Consider the following 21465-nt stretch of genomic DNA (forward strand, 5'->3'; position numbering starts at 1 on the left):
AATACCAAATATATAAAACAAAAAAACCTCAAGCTCAGTTGCAGATGCCCTTTGCTGAGATTAACAGGTCCACGAGTGGATATTTTCTTGATAATTAGTTCTGCAGAAAACAGGAGAGAAGCAAATTGATACTAATGAGATGTAGAAGTCTATTTTGAACAGGAGGCTGGTGTTCTCAAATTTTATATCCTTTTCTTTCTTTTTTTTGAGATGGAGTTTTGCTCTTTGCCCAGGCTGGAGTGCAATGGCGTGAACTTGGCTCACTGCAACCTCCGCCTCCCAGGTTCAAGCGATTCTCCTGCCTCAGCCTCCTGAGTAGCTGGGATTGCAGGCACCCGTGATCACAACCAGCTAATTTTTGTATTTTTAGTAGAGATGGGTTTTTGCCATGTTGGCCAGGCTGGTCTTGAACTCCTGACCTTAGGTGATCCACTCGCCTCAGCCTCCCAAAGTGCTGGGATTCCAGATGTGAGCCCTTCATTTGGTTTATAGAATTTATTGATTTTCCCCCAGAGTTTGTAGTTTGTGTTTTAGGAATAATCTAAGGAATAATAATCTTAGGAATAATCTAAGTTTTTTTCTAAAGTTACAAAAATATTTAAGTCTAGGGACTAACAACTATAACTACAAAACTTAGAAGGGAGGTTTGCCAATGTCATCTCATTTTCCTGAGTGTAAGAATCTTTTGTCCTACAAGCTTAGAGGTGGTAACAGTGACCTGACTTGATATGTAACAGAATGCAATGCAGTTCCAATCCTGGTATCCATGTCCTTCAGCAATTCCCTGAACTTCTATAGGTAGGTAATTTCTAGTGTCAGACAGAGATTAATTTTTGACAGTTTTAGCTCATTTTGATCATCCAATGTTAAATCCAGCAATGCCTATAACCTCAATCAAAGGCTCAAAATCCAGCAATGCCCATAACCTCATTAAAGGCTACAATCTTTCTTCTTTCATTCCTTTTTTTTTTTTTAAACAGAGCCTGATCTGGTAGAAGGACCTTTTCAAATCAAATACCTTCTATACTAAATCTCTTATCCCAGAACTTCTCTCAACCTAATAGCAGGACAGGGTAAGACAAAGCTAAAGAGTTTATATTTCCTCCAGATACTTAGCAAATCTGCAAAAATCTCTTTCCTTTTCAAAGTCTCCTTCCCATTTTGACCCCTATTTAGAAGTGAGGAGTGGGAATCTGAAGAAGTGTGAAGGTGATAATATTCTTTACCCACTTGTTAAAATATTTAAGTACCAGTTAACTAGCCAGCTAACATGGAAGGGGTATAAAGACCCAACCTCTGCCTCAAAGACCAACTATCTAGCAGAGGGAGAGGGAAATGCTAGCAAACAGGGGCACTAAGATTTTAGACTGCTATGACAGAAGATGTAACAAAGGACAGTAGGAGAACAAAAAGAAGTGGTTAAATCTACCTGGTGGTGGAATATGTCAGGAAAGACTTCTTCAGGTTGGCAATTTGGCTTGAATCTAGGAAAACAATGAATGGGGCCAGGTGGAGTAAAGAAGGGGACCACAGACAAGAGGAGGTGTGTAAAGACGGAGAGAGAGCATGGTATCATAGACACTACAAAAATGAGGAAGTGCCAAGAGAGTGGACAAAAGTTTCAAATGGCAAGATTAAATATGATGAAAGAGTTCCCTGGATTTGGGAAATGGGAGATTATCCCTGAACTTTGCTAGAGAGCCATTTCAATGGAGTAGTAGGTCAGAAGTCTGGCTGCTGTGAATTTAAAAGGATGAAAAGAATAAAGAAAAATATTTTAGAGTAAACAAAAGACAACAAAAAAGATGACAACAAGTTTACAGTATTTCTTGGAGCCATTTGCCTTTTTACTTTCAAGCATATTAGTTCAGGTATGACAAGGGTTACATAGGATTTACATTTCTATGAGAAAATGACTCCCAACTGCCATCTTAAACACTTAACAACAAGTTTTTAAACACGATCCATTCTTAATTTAAAGCCTGCCTATATTATTTCAAACAATACAGGCAGCCTTTTAAATATATGTTTAATAATTATTAAACGTGTCAATTATTAAACATGTTTATTAAACATGTTACTATGTTTAAATACTAAATGTTATTTTAAATATAAAATCAACATTTCTACAGATTTACTCTGCCATCACTAACTTTTCTTTCATATCCTTCAAAATAAATAACACCTGTAATTGTTTATAGTAGAAAAGGTGCTTTATTTTACATATCATTGGTACACAATACATAAAACTGCCTAAAATCAGTCTTGGAAAACACAACAGTCAGTCAGTTACACCTTAAAGGGTCAAAGACCAAGTCTATTTTGCAATCTACTTCATTTATGATCAAATGACTACAATTTTAAATACTAATAATCTCTTCAAATCCAATGTTACAAATGATTTTTATGTTACAAGGGCTGTAATTTTTTAAAATAAAAATATCTTTAACTATAGTAGACCTTATTCCTAATCAGAATGAATCTTTGCTAGTCTACAAGTCTTTGACATAATAGATCAACAGTTTCACCTTCCTATAGATAACTGTATTTATGCAATTGAGTAATGAGGCAGGGGTCCTTGATACATGCAATCAGGTTATTTCAATTAAAAAAAATGCAGATAAAATTGAGTTTATATATACCCTATGTCTAATTAAGTTGCCAAAGAAGTTTATTAAACTAAAATGAAGCCAATATGATATTTTAGAAAACATAATTCTGAGAGCATGCAGCATCAAAAATATTTTTACTACTTATGAGAGCCAGAGTTGCAGAACATGGAAGAGGGCTGGCACAAAGGCTTGTTACATTTGAATTGCTTATCCAACTGGGAAGAATAAAGAAAGTAATTTAACTCAGTGCAAATCCTATGAAAAATATCTGCATGATATAGCCTACTGCTACACAAAGGGATCTTTGCTTAGAAAATGTGCAAATCATAAGAAGCTAAATGCACTTCTCTTGCTGTTTACTCCAATTCAGTCTATTCATTGACACACACAGCTCTAAGATCTCTTAACTACCAATTTTGTCAAAGCCACAGATATTTCTTAATGGCATTTTTCAGTCACCAATCCCTTATCACAGAGATGAGCATGACTGGTGCTTAAGGTACAAATGCCAAAAAAAAAAAAAAAAGAATCAGGGCTAATTCTCAAGGTAAAAACATTTATAATTTTAACAAATCCCTCAGTATAGAAAGACTTCTCTTCCCTCTAAAAAGTAAGTCATATGTTAGAACCACAGGTTCAGAATCACCTCCTGGTTCAGAACAGTGGAGACTTTTAAGCAAAGTAAACTGAATCAAATACTAAATAGGTATAAATGTGCATACTAAAACAAATATTCCATCCTTTGCTTAAAATCAACTTATTCCTTGTCATTAGAAGTGCTTCAAGATGCATGTTGTTAATTAATGCAGAGAAGAAGGGGTTAAAAGCCAAATTTTTCCTTTTAAAGCAATAGATTTTTAAAATAATTGGGCTTGAAACATACACTTTTAGTATAACTTTCCATTCTTATTCTTTTTATAATTAAGTATACACATATACACGACAAACCCTAATATTTAATATGTGCAAAATTGCTTATCATGTATTTTAACTTTGGTTAAGTATTTGTTTAGCCAATATCAGACACATTACAGAAGCTAGACAAATGATTACAAACATAATAATGAGGTAAGTTAAAATTCTACTAGTGCAAAAAGCAAGCATATGCCAAAAGCAAAGTATATGAATTAAACAAATGCAGAATGAAGCTCTCACCAAGGGCGTTGCTGGGATAACAAACCAGAGAAGCTCCTTGTAAACATTGTAAAGTACACATTTAAAGAGTAAAGATTCATACAGCCACAAAAAGGTATTCTAACAACACCATAGTAGTGCATTTATTTTTAGAGTTTGGAAACCACTCATCATGTGTCTAACAATTTGCATATTTTCTTCAAGAGAAACTTAATTAATGAGACACATTAATTACAAATACTGTAGTATAAAAATCCCAGTTCTTTACAAAAATTATATATTAAAATATTCTATACACTTTAAATTAGTAACTGGAACACACATATATATCAATTCTGCACAATTAAATCCATCTTTGGAGGGGGGTATTATACATGAAATTTGAGGACATAGCTACTCAGTCAACCTAAACTGGCATAAGGTTATATGGTATATAAAAAAAAATAGAACTGTGCCCCTGCAGTTACTGAAGCTCTTAGTTTGAAATATCTTTTCTGCAATTATTGCTTTGTATATCAATTCCAGATTTAAATAGGCGGTGGAACCATGAAATTCCTAAAAGGTTTAAAACAAGTTACCTAGAGCAGAGTGTTTATAATGCCTATCTGTATCTTTAAGGTTGTAATGGAACCTGAGTTAGCTGTCTAATGCTTATATTTTCATAGTAAAAAAGTTTATACAATTTCAAGGTAAAAACAATGCAAAAATAAAACATTTAGAGCATTTACAAAAATCTTACAAATGTTTAAAACACTATTTTAAAACTTGTGTCCTGTTAAGGTGCCTGTTTTTTCTGCAATAGGAGGATATATACTTTAATTTTGAATTTTCAATTATGAAGATTTTAATTTTAGCAAAAGTAAAATCAGAGCCATTAAGACAGATGAAAATGTTCGGGGATATACTTCTTCTACTAAAAACACAAAACTTTAGTGCTGAAAGTGACCTTAAAGGTAAACTGTTTTAACTCCCTCATCTGTTACGAGAAAAATGATGGCCAGATAAGTTAAGTTCTTTGGCCAAAAATATATTCAAATATATTGGCTTGGTAGGATTCAAGAAAACTCATTGTTCTTTTTGTATTTTACCATAATTCTTGGAAAATAATAAAAATTCAAAAGCAGTTTCTAAACTTGCCTCCTTCTTTTTTAATTTCTTAAGCTCTGTGCTAACTGTAAACAAAGAAAGGAATCAAACGACTACTGGAATTATTATAGTATCACACATATTATCCAAAAGAAGATAGTTGTTAGAGGAACACTGCTCATATAGAATAAAGATAGAGGGAGTACTCAAAGATGGGACGTTTACATTACAGAGAACATTTACTATATAAGACAGCATAGCATACAACAGCCAGTTACTAGAATCATCTCAATAACTCTAGGATGACTGGGTCACATAGCCTTTATAAAAGATATTGGGGTAATAAAGCTTTCTAGCTTTTATCTTAATTTCACTGTTTTTCTTTATAAAAGAGCTATATCTGTAAGGAAAAACTCATATACTAATTTTCAGAAAGTCTTTGCTTCTTTTCTTTTATTTGGATCTAGAATTCAGCAAATACATTTTACGAACAATTTACAAACTCAAGTTCATAACTGCTGGAAATACAGTCAGAGAATTCTCTTTTAAATGACAAATCTTCATAACCAGTTACTAATAAATAATCATCATCACAATAGATAGTTTCAGCAAAAAAAAAATTCAATTTAAAGGTGCTTTCTTATTGTTACCTTGAAGCCACCGAACTTGCGTAGCTGGTCCATATCCCTTTTCATTTTTTGCTGATATCCTGAACACAATGGCAGGTCTGGATGTATAATCAATATGTGCATTTGCAAGTTGCCCAGCAGTTACTATACATGATGTCTTAAGACCACAATAAATCCTCATGAACACAAGTTGATTTGGATTATCTTGTATCTGTGATGTGCGGATAGCCAAGTAGGCTGAATATTCCAAAATATTTCCAGAAGGTGAAGTTGGAGGTTCCCAGGAAAGGTGGATACCTTCAACATTCTTGAAGAGTGGGGAAAAAACAGGTTAAAGATTCTTAAGTTTCCTCTGTTATCATTTATTATGTTGAGTCTATCTTTAGATTACAAAATGCTCATTTTTGCTAAAGTAATTGCATTAGATGTTAGATCTTTTATTGTTGGTTTTTTAAAACCTATCTCATTTGGATCTATAATGTTTAATTCATGCTTGCTTTTCAAAAAAGCATTTTACAGATAAGGAAACTGAGTCTAAGAGAGATTAAACACAACTAGGCTTAAATGTCTCCCTGTAATATCCCAAAACAGGGGTTTTTCTTTCCTAAATACAGACCTTTTCTTCTCTAGGGAGGAACAGGACATTAGGATAAAACATAATCCAGTTTTGAATGTTCTATTAAAATTCTCCAGCCAAATGTTTTTGTTCCATAATAACAAGAACAAATTTAGAAGCATACCAGATTTCTCTGCCTTTCTGTGATTTGGATGCTGTAATTTTGCTTGAAATCACATGGACACATAGAGGGAGACAACACATACTGGGGCCTATCGGAGAGTGGAGGGTAGGAGGAGGGAGAAGATCAGGAAAAATAACTAATGGATACTAGGCTTAATACCTGGGTGATGAAATAATGTGCACAACAAACCTCCATGACACTCATTTACCTTTGTAACAAACCTGCACATGTACCCCTGAACTTAAAAGTTAAAAAAATGATTGATTAGCAAAAGTTACTTTTTAAACTTTTAATCCATCCTTTTAGATATCTCTCATTTCATTAGATGTGAATAAGAATTTCTAAACTGACAGTTTACTTCATATATGAAGTTTCAAATAATTTAAAATCACCAACAAGTGTTGACCCGATGTCTTACCTTTGAAATTCTGACTGCAGAAGGAGCTCCAGGAAAACCAGGAATACAAGTTTTAAATTCACTGATTTTGCTGAAAGGACCTATCCCACAACCATTGATTGCAGCAACCCTGAATCTGTATCCTGTGCCTGGAACAAGATCTTGTTTCTTAAGCAAGCTGTAGTCAGGTACATCTGCATTTCCTACCTAAAATGTAGTATATACAAAAGTCAAAGAAAAGATACAACTAATATTGTTAACATTTTTATTCAATTTTTATTCAACAAAAAAACTTTCAAAGAATAAATTGCAAAATAAATAAATATATAAACAAATAAATAAATAAGTTGCGTTTTAAGGTTCTGGTTCACATTTATCTCCTTCTCTCTCACATAGAATGAACCCTCCAATAGAGAAGCAACTAAGTCCATAAATCTGTGATCCTTATCCAGAGGGAGCACCCTTTCCACTTAAGTATCACTGATTATACAGAGAAATGTAAGAGCATTCTGCATGTGAACAATGTGAAAGTAGAAAAAAGCTGACAACCACTATAAACAAAGTAACAGTTATCCCATCATCATGTAAACTTATCTTGAAGCAGCAAGCAATCTCAGAAGATATGCTGTCAAATAATAGTCTGGCCAGGAACAATATCCTTTAGAGACAGACAGGCAAGATTTACAGAAAAGGAGTGACTAGCAAGTAGTATAGAGTGTGTTAAAAAATCATTAGATTATATACTCTAGGTAGGAAGATAACAGCATTTACAACTTTCAAACAATTTTTACATATTCTCCCTAACTCTCTCAGTTAGACAGAGTGCCAATGTGTTACCCTACTTTAAGGGAACTATGTCATCTCTATTTTACAGATAAGGAAACTAAGTCAAAGAGAGATTAAACAAGTTGACTTTCCAAGATCACACTGCTGAATACTGGAACTAGTAATTGATTCAAACCTAAGTTTACCAGCTCTAAATTTTAGGCGATTTTTTTTCTTTTAGGAAAAATCAGATAGCTACTAGGCCCTTAGACACAGACATGTCTTTATATATGAAATCTAACTACAGTGAGAAATTTCAGTGGGCATAATACTAATTATTAACTAGAATTTCTATTTTTGTCAACAATTAGAAAAATTCTGTATGAAAAAGAGGGATGGGTACAAGGAGTAATAGTAGCAAAACTAATATATATATATATATATGTATGTTATAATCCCCATTTGTGCATATCTTCAGGAGATTCAAAACGAACATCTATTTCCTTGGCAATTCTCTCTCAGAAAGTCTCCATTTCATAATTTTGTTTTTGAGGGGACGGCATCTCACTCTGTCATCTAGGCTGGAGTGCAATGGCCTGAACATGGCTCACTACAGCCTTCACCTCCTGGCTCAAGTGATCCTCCTACCTCAGCCTCCCAAGTAGTTGGGATCAGAGGCACGTACCATGCCCAGCAAATTTCTTTATTTTTTATAAGACAGGATCTAGCCATGTTGCCTAGGCTGGTCTCCAACTCCTGGGCTCAAGCTCCTCCCACCTTGGCCTTCCAAAGTACTGGGATTACAGGCATGAGTCACTGCACCTGGCCTTCACAAAAAAAAAAAAAAAAAATTTCAATGTGCTTTGGACCTGTTATCTATTTAATAATTTTTAGAAGGTTAAATGTCTAATTTACATATATATATGTAAAAAAATCTCATATATGTATATGAGGTCCTCTTTACAGGATTTCCGAATTAAGGGAACATTAGATTGTATTTAATAGCATATCAGGGCTTTTAGATTTTTTTAAATTGTAAAATCATGAATAAAATTTTTTTTCAATAGGAAAAAAACAGTTTCATTCTCTAGACACACTGGTTAACAAAATTAAGAGATATTTCAAAAAACTCTTATCTGTGCTAGTCAGACTAGATTATTTATGACTCAAAACCCAGCTCATTGGCTGGGTATAGTGGCTCATACCTGTAATCCCAGCACTTTGGGAGGCTGAGGCAGAAGGATCACTTGAGCCCAGGAGTTCTAGACCAACCTGGGCAACATGGCGAAACCCAGTCTCTACAAAAATTAGCTGGTCAGGGTGGCTTGTCCCTGTAGTCCTAGCTACTCGGGAAGCAGAGGTGTGAGGATCCCTTAAGCCCAGGAGGTTGAGGCTGCAGTGAGCTCTGATCACACCACTGCACTCCAGCCTGGGTGACAGAGCAACCCTGTCTCAAAAAAACAAACAAACAACCCTCCAGCTCAGTGATTGTATAAGTTTTTTTTTTTTTTTAATTTAGAGATAGGTATTGTTATGTTGAAAGTCTGGAACACAGTGGCTATTCACAGGTGCAATCTTACTGCACTGTAGCCTCAAACTCCTGAGCTCAGGCAATCCTCCTGAGTAGCTGGGACTGCAGGCATGGTCCACCACACCTGGTTCTAAGATTTTTTAAATGACATGCTTGTGATGTAGTCTATACAAAGGGCCTTAACAAAGAATACAATGTAACTTGGTGATATGATTTGATCTGTGTCCCCACCAAATCTCACGTAGAATTGTAATCCCTAGTGTTGGAGGTAGGACCTGGTGGGAGGTGACTGGATCGTAGGGGCAGAGTTCTCATGAATGGTTTAGCACCATCCCCCCTTAGTATTATATAGTGAGTTCTCATAAGATCTGGTTTAAAAGTGTGTGGCACCTCTCCACCCTAACCCACTGCTCCTGTTTCAGCCATGTAAGAAATGCCTACTTTCCTTCACCTTCTGCCATGATTGGAAATTTCCTGAGGCCTCCCCAGAAGCTGAACAGATGCCAGTATCATGCTTCCCGTACAGCCTATGGAACCTTGAGCCAATTAAACCTCTTTTCTTTATAAATTATCCAGTCTCAGGTATTTCTTTACAGCAATGTGAGAACAGCCTAATACATTTGGTGTATAGAATTCACAATTATATAGATTGTAGATGGATCCCAATTTTACTCATTCAAGTGACCAGAATCAGGGTTCTAAAAAAAAAAATCTCGTTCTCAATTATTATTATTTTTTCCTTTCCCTTTCTAAGTTTTTGGTAGAGAAAAATCTCATCCTTGAGGTTTATAATTCACAAGGTAGAAAATATATCAATACCTACCTTTGAGATGCTTTGCTTCCCTTTTGGCAGCAAATAAAACTGGCTCACCAAAGCTGTATTATTTTTAAAAATTCCCACATCACACCATTGTCGTTCTCCTCCTTTCATTGTGGCCACTGGATTTGAAGGAGTCTCTTTCTAATTACAGAGAAAGAAAAATTTATGAAGACTCTTATTGAATATACGAAAACTTTCAATATTTAATAAGTTCATGCAGTGATCTACAAGTAGGTATTTGGATAAACACCACAACATTAACAACTCATAAGTAAATAAAGTCTTAACAGATTAGGTCAACTGACAGTGAACAGGGATGCCAATTCAAACACAGGAGTGACAGGCATTCTCCAGGTCAGTAGCTCTGAACTATCAACCTAGCTGGAGTTAGCATGCTTTCCAATCAGTGATATGTTAAAATGCCAGCTATTTTATAGAACATTGTCATTTCAGAGACTCTCTCAGAAAATGTAATCCCTTTAGTGTAACATTACAACTTGCTCCAGAAGGAGCAAATAAAAATTCATTCCAAGCTGGCTCATTTCTAGATCCAAAAACAAATAGCAAAAATTCAGTGATCTTTGCACTTGAAATACCTGTGATTCTCCAAACCTAAAAGGAGAAAAAATGTTCAAAACTAAAATGCAATTTGAATATACTTTAGGATACTAAAGAGGAGTAAACAGTTTTACATTTTTTATCCTGTTTTAAAACAAATAAACTTCCTCTACCTTAAGCTACTTTTAGTGGTAAGTGAATTATACTTATCCCTGGAACTAACCTTTTAAAGCCATCTTCTTATAAATGAGACACTGTTTCCAGAAGCTCAAAACAAATGTGCACTTCAGTTATTTATTTCTGTCTTAAATATATAACAGCAGAGGTACATGCTTATAATTCACATTTTTTTTAATATTTAGGCCATCACACATGACAAAGTGAGCTAACTAGAAGAGTCTTTAAAGTTAAAAAAAAAGTAATAGCTTTAAACTTGTTTTCATTTCTTAAAGTTGTAAAAACTCTCTCCAACAACTTTTATAAAACAACTGGCTCCAACTCAAATAACAAATACAATTCTGGCTGATGCACGACAAAACAGATTCAAGAGAAAAAAAATTCATTTTAGTCATCCTTCCCTGAGAAGAGTCTAAAAACACTAGGACTTAACATTCTGGGAAGATGAAAGCTAATAAATAAATATATGGTCAAAATCCATAAAGTCATGATTGAAAGGAAACAAAAACTAAAGAGAATTCTTAAAGATTCTAAAAGTTAAATTTAGGTCAAATGAAAACTCTTGCTCACAGAAATAAACTTGAAATGACTAATAAAAAATAACTAAAAAAAACTTCAAAAAGTATATATATGTATGTATTATCCTTATATTTATCTAATTAAGACAATCTTGGTATATTTGTAAGGCACTTTCCTGGCATTTTAAGTTTGGTGCCATGCAGGCCAAATTTGGCCTTATGTAAAACAACCAAATATCAGAGATTATTGGGCTACCCTACATTTATATCAATCCAGTATCGTAATATTCTGTTGTGTTTCCATTAAGTAGCTAGCAATACAGCCATTCAAGTTTTATGTTCCATAACACATCCTATCTTTTAACTATTAATGTAATTTACATAGATATACACATATATGTATATATATATATGTGCAAATATACATATATACATTTCTAATTATAAAAATAACATTTCATTATAGAAAAATATAAAAAGCATAAAGAAGAAAGTAAAATTATCTGTCCCCCACTTGGATTTTAGAGTGGTTATGTGTGGGTACATGTGAGAGTATAAATGTATGAACTACATGTATTTTTTAACAAAATTGGGAACACAACACATATGTTGTTTTTTATACAGCTTTTTCACTAAAAAGTATACTGTGAACATTTTCCTATTCAATTGTTTATTTCTAAATTTATGTCGATTCATTAATGAAACCTAAGAATCTTTTAATGAAATTATTTAGAAGTTGCTCAGCATTTAAAAGTACATAATCATGTGTAAACATGCATCATCACCAGGTCATGTACTTACAAAAAACGGTGTTGTGGTAGCATGCGTCTCTACACGGCTGATCTTCGTTGCAGGCAGTGCATATTCATCAACTAAAAATTAAACAATCAGACAAGACTTACAAAATCACTTATCAGACAGATACATTAAAATATAATTTTTAAATATATATTTAACACCCCCAATCTGTAAACTTAAAAATGGCTAAGACAGCAACTTTTATGTTATGAGCATTTTATCACAATAAAAAAAACAGCCGGAGGGTATTATGCTATTATTTATAATAAGTAGTAATATTGACCCTTTAACTCAAAATAATTCATATACTTCATTTTTTAAGGGTTTGATGACTAGCTAGAACTTCAGAGAATGTTTACTGAAGATGCAATACAATTCCTATTATAAAAGAATAAGAATTTGTCAAATTAGAAATCAAGCAAGTTGGAAGAATTGTTAATACACAGTCTAGAACAAATCTTGTCTAAAAAAAAACTTTGCTAAATTTATTCACAGTAGGAAAGACACATTCTGACTGTATTTCAATAGTGTGCGCTAGTCTAAATATTTTATGCAAACAATATTTTATAAAATAATTTTAACTGAAATGTTTTATCTGTTTACATATGATTCATTCCAAGATGAAATGCAATTCCCATCTAAGACAAGTAAGTCTGATGAATTTATATACATAAATGGTTCAAAATACAGTATGTGAAACACATTTCAAACCTTCAGATTTGGTACTGAATGTTGTTAGTGAAGTTTCATCTTTAACAACTGCCCCATTTGTACTGGATGATTCAGTTTTAATGGTCTGCTGGGTTACCATAATTTGTGTGCTGGAAACAGTACTGGATACAGAAGTTTCAGGAATTACTGTTCTTACATCCAGGCAACTACTTAGAACACCTACATTTGCTGAAGAGTGAGGACCTAAAATAAAAGGGAAAAGGTAATCATTAATACGGTATCTGCAGATAGTTGTTGTGTCTTATAGTTCTTGTCATATGATTCTTTGTACTTTCAGTTTTAAAATCATACATGAGCACCACAAATGGCATTAGTATGAATTAACCATTAGGCATAAAATGTTTAGGAAAAAAAGTGCATTATATCCATAATGAATATCTAAATTTTTACCTTCCTCGTTCATTGTAAACATTGAACCACTGGTCTCAACTTTCCACTAAATCATAGATCAAATGGCTTTGCCCTTCATTTCAAGAAAAAAATATTAGCGGTCATTAGGCTTGAATTATCTCAATTTTCTGCCTTCTCTGGCCACAAACTGGAATTGTACTAATAATTGCGCTCATCCTCCCTATCTTCTTTTCCATTGCAGAAGATATGCTGACCTCTCTCCTAAAAAATCCGAATGTATTTTCTCGTATTCTTGGTTCCATTCCTTCCCCTATGTGTTGGTACCTTCATTCATCAATCATTCCTCTCTCTTCAGGGTTTTCAGATTCTTTGCCAACAGTTTTTGGCCCTTGGCCCATAAACATCACCAAATCTCTGAAGCAAACCCAACAATTTCCACCAATTACCCTCTCCCCTTACTAATTCCCTTCAGAGCAGTTAATACTTCCTTAATCTCCCCAAAATTTGGTTTCTAGCACACTACTCTAATAAAATAGTTCTGGCAAACATCAATGATTTCCAGGTGATATTTAAAATTTTTCATTTACTTGACTTTTCTGCAATGTAAACAATGCTGACCACATACTCCTTTTTGAAGCTGCTTTTTTTTCTATGACATAGAATTCATTCATTCCACAACAGTGAAGTCTACCATGTATGAGGCATTATATTTGTTTTTATAATGGTGAAATAAGGCAGGCATGAATCATGCCTCATGAACTTAAGCCTTCTTCTTGTTGCCCTTTACATATTTTTCTGTGCGTTAAATGCCATTCACAAATCCATACATATGTCCAGGCATGGTACCAGATGCTAGGAATCTAGCAGTGAACAAGTCAATGAGATTCTTGCTCTTTTGGAGATTACATTTAAATACTCTAAATTTCTAAATTTATATTTCTAGCCTAGTACTGCCTTCTACCTAAGTATCCAACTGTCCATTAAAAATCTTTACAGTATATTCCTGAAGTGCCTCAAAAACAGAGTTCAATTTTGAACCTATCTTTTCCAAAATCTGTTCTTGCTCCTATATTTCATAACTTGATAAAGATATCATTATCTTCATGAAGAGTATCATTATCTATTCTGATGAAGATGAAGAGTATCATTGATGAAGAGTATCATTATCTATTCTGAGGAAGAGTATCACTGATGAAGAGTATCATTATCTATTCTCATGGCCAACCCAAAAAACTGGGAGTCATATTCAACTCATTTTTATTTCTCATACACAACCAGTTGTCAAGTCTAATAGATGACACCTTCTAAAAGTCTTTTAAATGATGAATTCTCTCCTTTCCATTTCAGACACTGCTTTAGTCTCTACGTATCTCCTGGAATCAGCCACTGCTTTAGTCTCTGTGTATCTCCTTGAGTCCTAAAAGAATCCCTAACAAGTCTCCTAATCATTTCCAATTATAGTTCTTCCTGATGGTGAGGCCATTCTTTAAAAAAAAAAAACACAAAAAACCCTTGCCTCATTTAAATTCCATAGCTCATGACTAATCATTACTATTCAGGTAACTGCTTACTTAGTATTTTAGCATCATTCTAACCAGGTTGAATATGGTAGTTTTTTGCTATTAGGAAAATGGATCAAAACTGTACAACATTTACTTTTTCAATGACTATTAAATTCCCTACTGATTTTATAAAAAGCTTTAGTTTAAAATGTCAGTCATATACCTTCATTTTTCCTTAGCATATCCACCACACAACTATTATGATTAGAAGCATTAGATGCCAAGGATGGATATAAAATGGCATTAGAATCCGTCAGTGCTTTAAAGTCTGGTTTGTTTTTCACTGAAGTTTCTTTCATGGCTGTTTGTTCAGTTTTTGCACTGTTTACTGTATCACTGATCTATAAGAAACATAACAGATTACTGAAGTAAGCGATAGTCAATGAAATAAAAATACATGTAAAAAGCAAGCAAAACAATTTACAATTTAAATATTTTTTATTAAAATACAAAACACCTACAAATTACATTATTAATTTCTACAGGATTATTTGTTAATTTTATAATAGTTTTTAAGAAAACAATTTCTTTTCACTTAATCTCCATGCTCAAAAGATCAGTTTTGAAGAGGGAAGGGAGAATATATTTTGAGGAAAAAAAATCTACATTTTTATAGGTGGTAGCTAGTATCACAGGCAAATACAAATACAACATAGAAGAGAACACAAAAGCTACTGAGTTTAATACTCTGGTCAAATTTTCTTAAAGGGCAGACACGTATACTAAAAATATGATAAAATTAAAATCTCAGCTATATGGAATCTTCAAGCAAATAAACTATTCTATACAACTGAGTTTTCCATATAAAGATTTCATACATATACATATAATTATCCTATATCATTACATATTTTGGATAAGAATCTCCCTAATTATATTTTTCTTAGCCTTCTTAAATACACTATAATAAACACATTCAAACTTTTAAAAAAAAGTATTACTATTTTTTTCTTGAGATGGAGTTTCACTCTTGTTGTCCAGGCTGGAATGCAATGGTGCAATGTCAGCTCACTGCAACCTCCACCTCCTGAGTTCAAGCGATTCTCCTGCCTCAGCCTCCTGAGTACTGGGATTACAGGTGCCCACCACCACGCCTGGCTACTTTTTTGTATTTTTCGTATAGACAGAGTTTCACCATGTTGGCCAGGCTAGTCTCAAACTCCTGACCTCAGGTGACCTACCCACCTCAGCCTCCCAAAGTGCTGGGGTTACAGTGAGCCACCACACCCAGTCTATAAAAATTAGTATTATTTTTTTTTACTTTTTTGAGACAGGGCCTTGCTCTGTCATCCAGGCTGGACTGCAGTGGTGCGATCACAGCTCACTGCAGCCTCCACCTTCCAAGAAATCCTCCTGCCTCAGCCTCCCAAGTAGCTGGGGCTACAGGCACGCACCAGCATGCCCAGTTAATTTTTCTAATTTTTGTAGAGATGGGGTTTTGCCATGTTGTCAGGGCTGGTCTTGAACTCCTGCGCTGAAGAATCCACTGCCTCAGCCTCCCAAAATGTTGGGATTACAGGTGTGAGCCACCAACCCCAGCCACCACATTTAAAATGTTTTGACAATTCAGGTCATTAGTGTGAATATCAGTTATTATACCTACAGGTCTACTGAACCATGAAAGTGACCTGGCTTCACTCAAATACCCTAATATTGTTGTTCTTTCTGATTACCTATTTTAATTGTTACTTTTCTGTCTCTATTTTTATTGTCAACTCATAATTTTTCATGGCTCTGAGGATACTTGTCTATACTATGCCCTTTGCTTGCCCTTAATTGGTGGTGGTACTGTTTATAAGTGATGATGATGATAGCCACAACTGTTATGCCAGGCATTGTGGCAGGCAGTGTAACACACACACACACACACACACACACACATATATATATACCCATAAACTCTGGATCTTACTTAATCTTTACAAGAATCCTATTAGTAAGATAATTTGACCCTTGTTTTATAGATGAAGTAAATGATACTCACAGAACTTAAGTAATACACCTACAGTCAGGTAGCCAGTAAGTAACAGCTAGAATTTGAATTTGGTTTATTTCATTCCAAAATCCTTATGTCTCGAATGTGCTTTTTGCTTAAAATCAGATACTCAATCTAACTGTAATTTTATAAAATAAGTATAAATAAATCCTGAGAATTTTCACTAAACATGGTAGACTAAACACATTTGCTTCAGGAGATTTCTCCAAAACCCAATTCAAATGATAAAAAAGGAATTTTTAAAAGTATGAAGGTATAACCTTTTAAGAAAAAAAAATGTCAGAAGAGAGAATAGTGGATAAGATGTAAAACAGAAATGCTGGAGCTAAGAGCCTTCTCCTAAGTTAAAAGTCACAAAAATGTGGCCTGTTTGTGCCCCAGGGGCCAGGGTAGTGGTGACAGAGGTGCAGAGTACAAGAAAACGCTGGAGACTTGTCACACAGAAGCCTGTTTAAGAAGCATTGTAGCCCTAGTTCTGCTCTCCCTGTATACCAAGCCAGAGAAATTCCTCTCCTCCACTCTAGCTGAAGATGGGAAATGGGTAGAAAGGTTGAAATGTGAATCTCTAGACTAGGCTACAGTATCCCTCAAGTGATACAAGTAGAGAATGATACAAGTATGGGGAGAGGCGCCCACACTAAAAATAGGAATTAAGCGAAAGTCTAAATGCTGAACAGAAAGTAACTTCCCTTTAATCTCCTTACTAAGCTCCCAGAATTCTGACAGTCAGGCTCATAACCCTGAAGCAAGAGGTTGGAGAATTATCAGAGGAAACTAATTGGTCTAAGAAAAAAGACCCAGGGAAACTGGTATTTGTTGGTCCCGGCCCACTTATCATTGTTAAGGTTTACTAAGTAACAAGCCACACCCACATGCATAGGCCTTCCAGGCTCTTTCTTAAAGCCTCACTTTAAACACAAAGGGACAGCCAACCATCACTAGACACTTGATGACAACCTCTGATGTGGAAGTCCAAGATTAAAATACATTAAAAAAAATAAAAAGGAGCTTTAAAAAAAGAACTATAACAAAGAGTGGACTAAAACTCCAAAAATTTTTAAAGCATAATTCTTGAAGAGAGAAGGAAAGATATATTTATAAAACAAGAATAGGGTGCTATAACAGAAATAAAGACTAAAATGAGGCTTTTAGAAATTCAAAATGTGGCTGAATATATTTAAAAATTTAAAAATTGGATAGAGAATTTAGCATATGAAATAAATTTCTCAGAAAGCAGAATAGACAGAGAAAAATAGAAGATAAAAAGCAAAATCAGAGGACGAGTTTATTTAAAAAAACTGAAAATAAATCAAGGGAAGAAATAATCAGTAATGAAGGCCATGAGTTTCCAGAACAATGGGGTCCACTGGGTGTAGCACACCAAATGAAGACATGCACTCTAAGGCATATCATTGCTGATATTTCAGAATATTGAGGATAAAAAGAAAAAAAATTAAATCATATATGAAGGATCAGGAATCCAAATGGCATCACACTTTTCCATAGCAACACAAAATGCTAAAAGACACTAGAAAAAATGCCTATAAATTTCTGAGGGAAAATCTTCCAATATAAGATTCTATAAACCAGCCAAACAACCAGTTAAATAGGCTGAAGACATTTTCAGATATGCAAGATCTCAAAAAGTTTATCTTTCATAAGCCCATAAGCCCACATCTCAGAGGGTGGCAACAAAATAAAGGAAAACACAGAGAAAGAGAAAGAAATAAGGTCAAGAACTATGGGCTGTAACACAGGAAAGAGAGAAATTGCTAATATGAAACAGAAGTTAGTTCTAAGGTGACAGCTGTGCAGAAGGCCTAGAGAAGAACCAGTACATGAGGACAGGGGGCTCCAGGAGGAATGGTTCCAAGAGGGGATGAAAGAAACTACCTTTTATGTCCAAATATCTTGAGAAGTTTTATAATTTTTTGGAAAATTTGAGTATGAATTAATGACAGACAAGAAGAAAACTAAGCAAGTGAAAAAGTGAGGCAGTTAATGCCAGGAAAAACAAAGTTGCATGAGAAAGAAGCAATTCTCACAGCACACTGCATGGCTCACCTGCGACTATTTCACCATCATAGTATAAACATCAAGTTATAATTCAACTAAAAATATGTGAAGGAAGTGGAACAGGAAAGGAGGGGATGAGGCAGAATTGTAAGAGATCATCAAATTGTCACCTTTCATTATTGAAGACAACTGACAACTGATCTAAAAGTAGACCCTTCAACAACATGACTTTGAACTGTGAGGGTCCATTTCTATGAGGATTATTTTCAACAAATACAGTTGGTCCTCCATATCTGTGGGTTCCACGTCCTCAAGCAAACACATACGGAATATACAGTATTCTCAGGATGCAAAAACTGTGGCTACAGAGGGCCGAGTTTTCACATTTGCAGGTTTCACAGGGCCAACTGATATTTCCACAGAAATATGGAGGGGACTGTGGAGGGTGGGTCTTGGAACCAATGCCCAGCAGATACAGAAGGACAACTGTGCATAGTTAGATACTGAAAGAAAGCTACAATAGTTTAAAGTAGTTGCTTCTAGGAAATAGAAGTCAAGAGCAGGTAGGGAGAGGGTAGGAAACTACTGCTCTTCATCATAAGCTTTAGAGTACTATCTAAATTTGTGATATACACATACATGTATATATGGTATATAATCAATATATAACATATTAATACATAAAACATAAATATTATGTCTACTATGACAGGCTACTTACAAACTGTATTAGCTTTACTTGTAATAACCCCTTCCTGACATATTATAAGTATGACACAATACACTTCCTGACCTATACCTTTACTGGTCTTCAGTCATACACAGAACACAGAACATATGAGCCAATACCTACATCATTTTCCTTGAAGAGTCTACTGAGGTAGACAGCAGTTTACCAAATAAAAATAATGAATCTTAGTAAGCATATTCATTAGTCTCTACCAAGACCTACTGTGATGCACTTCATAAACAAGAAATAACCTCACAGGTGTTCAATTTAGTAACTGATATTTTTCAGTAAACAAAATACATAGTAAAGAAAATATTTTATACATATTTTAAAAGTACATCTTTAAGTGTTTGTGACATTTAGAAATGGCAAAATATAGACACATAAGTCACGTAAGTACACATTACAATAAATTAGTCTGATGTCTGTGTAATGCAGCTAGGCTTCTCTTGGCCTGGTTTTCAATTCAGGCTTCTGTCACAGTGATCTGTGAAGCTTTCTTTAAAAACAGAGCTGCCTGGGCATTTTCCTAAAGATTCTGCTTCACTAGATTTGAGGAAGGGCTTGGGAATCTGTGTTTGTTTATCTCAGAGATAATTCTCATATGCAGGCAGGGTTAAGGACCCCTCTTCTAGAGTAGTAGTATGTTAAAAATATGAATAAATATTGAGAATATAACCATAAACATCCAATTACCATCATACTTTTTTACTTACACTGTTAGGAATGATGTTATTACTGCCTTGTCTGTGAGGGTCCATCCTGACTCCTGCAGGAATTGAAAAAGGTTCAGACTGATATGCTCTTAAGTAGCTTCAATAAAATATAATTAAGTATTTTTAGTTACATATTAAAGGTTTAAAAAGTAGTATCTTTACCAAAGGTTGTATGTTTTCTTACTAATTTGCCTGAATTGACTGAAATCCTCTCTGGGAAATGTGCAAAATTTGTGTTTCCTTTTACTTTCCAAGTGCCTATTTAGTTAAAAATACTTTTGAAAAAAGCTGAGATATTTAATGAAAGCAAATTAAAGCCATCTGCAGAAGTCAAGTAATATGTCAAATTAGGAAAGTACATAAAAATGAACTGCAGGCTGGGCATGGTGGCTCATGCCTGTAATCCCAGCACTTTGGGAGGCTGAGGTGGGCAGATCACAAGGTCAGGAGTTTGAGACCAGCCTGGTCAATATGGTGAAACACTATACTAAAAACACAAAAAAATTAGCTGGGCGTCATGGCACATGCCTGTAATCCCAGCTACTTGGGAGACTGAGGCAGGAGAATTGCTTGAACCCAAGAGGTGGAGGTCGTAGTGAGCCAAGATTGTACCACTGTACTCTAGTCTGGGTGACAGAGTGAGGCTCTGTCTCAAAAAAAAAAAAAAAAAAAAAAGAACTGCAGAAAACACAGTCTATCCTACATGTCTATGTGTTCTACTACTACATCATAATGGTAAGGCAGCCAAGTTTCAAAATTGAAATGCAATGTATCTAAAATTATCAGGCACAGACCTACTATAAAATTTCTTAAATCAAACCTAATCACAGACTTTTTCTGCAGTATATACACTCCAGTGTGTGTGTGTGTGTGTGTGTGTGTGTGTGTGTGTGTATTTATTTATTTTTTTGAGACAGAGTCTCACCTGTTGCCCAGGCTGGAGTGCAGTATTATGATCTCAGCTCACTGCACCCTCCATCTCCTACGCCTCCTGGGTTCAAGCGATTCTTTTGCTTCAGCCTCCTGAGTAGCTGGGATTACAGGCATGTGCCACCATACCCGGCTAATTTTTGTATTTTTATGAGAGACAGGGTTACACCATGTTGGCCAGGCTGGTCTCAAACTCTTGACCTCAGGTGATCCACCTGCCTCAGTCTCCCAAAGTGCTGGGATTACAGGTGTGAGCCACTGTGCCTGGCCTGTAGTATATATTTTTAAAAGCACGCGAGCATACATACTTTAAGCATGAAAATCATGTTACCTTGCAAATTTGGTGCTGCTGAAGAATCTGATGATGCAGTTTGGTATGGCAAGTCTGTACTCAACTGCAAAAGATAGCCCTCAACCGTAGACACTTCGTCCCACTTGACATGAAAGGAGTTGGTAGTGGCTTTTATTAGCTGTACTTGAGATGGTGCTGGTGGTTTCTCTAAAGAACAATAATGATATTATACATTTAAGTTTCCAGTGTATAAATGGTATGCTGATATAGTCTGTGTGGACTAGAGCTTTAAATTTACTCACATAAACACAGCTATAGTAGGTCAAATAAAAATAGTTTAGGGTTCTCATTCTATTTATTTATTTACTTTGACAA

The 21465-nt window shown here is 34.8% G+C and overlaps 1 protein-coding gene across 1 annotated transcript in view; it reads right to left on the bottom strand.

Moving 5' to 3' along the window:
• Positions 1-2191: 2191 nt before the first annotated feature.
• The window catches only part of HCFC2 (host cell factor C2), a 39455-nt gene continuing 20181 nt past the window's right edge, over positions 2192-21465 (bottom strand). The window contains exons 8-15 of the mRNA XM_064379904.1: positions 21130-21297; positions 19869-19921; positions 14574-14751; positions 12477-12680; positions 11769-11839; positions 9714-9855; positions 6620-6801; positions 2192-5768 (exon numbers count right to left, since the gene is read on the bottom strand). Of these exons, the coding sequence (XP_064235974.1) occupies positions 5454-5768; positions 6620-6801; positions 9714-9855; positions 11769-11839; positions 12477-12680; positions 14574-14751; positions 19869-19921; positions 21130-21297 (1313 nt within the window). The 3' untranslated portion in view covers positions 2192-5453. The remainder of the gene's footprint in view (positions 5769-6619; positions 6802-9713; positions 9856-11768; positions 11840-12476; positions 12681-14573; positions 14752-19868; positions 19922-21129; positions 21298-21465) is intronic.

This window comes from Aotus nancymaae, unplaced genomic scaffold, assembly GCF_030222135.1.
Source record: "Aotus nancymaae isolate 86718 unplaced genomic scaffold, 86718_ANA_hifiasm-v0.15.2.pri h1tg000021l, whole genome shotgun sequence".
Taxonomy (NCBI): Eukaryota; Metazoa; Chordata; class Mammalia; order Primates; family Aotidae; genus Aotus; species Aotus nancymaae.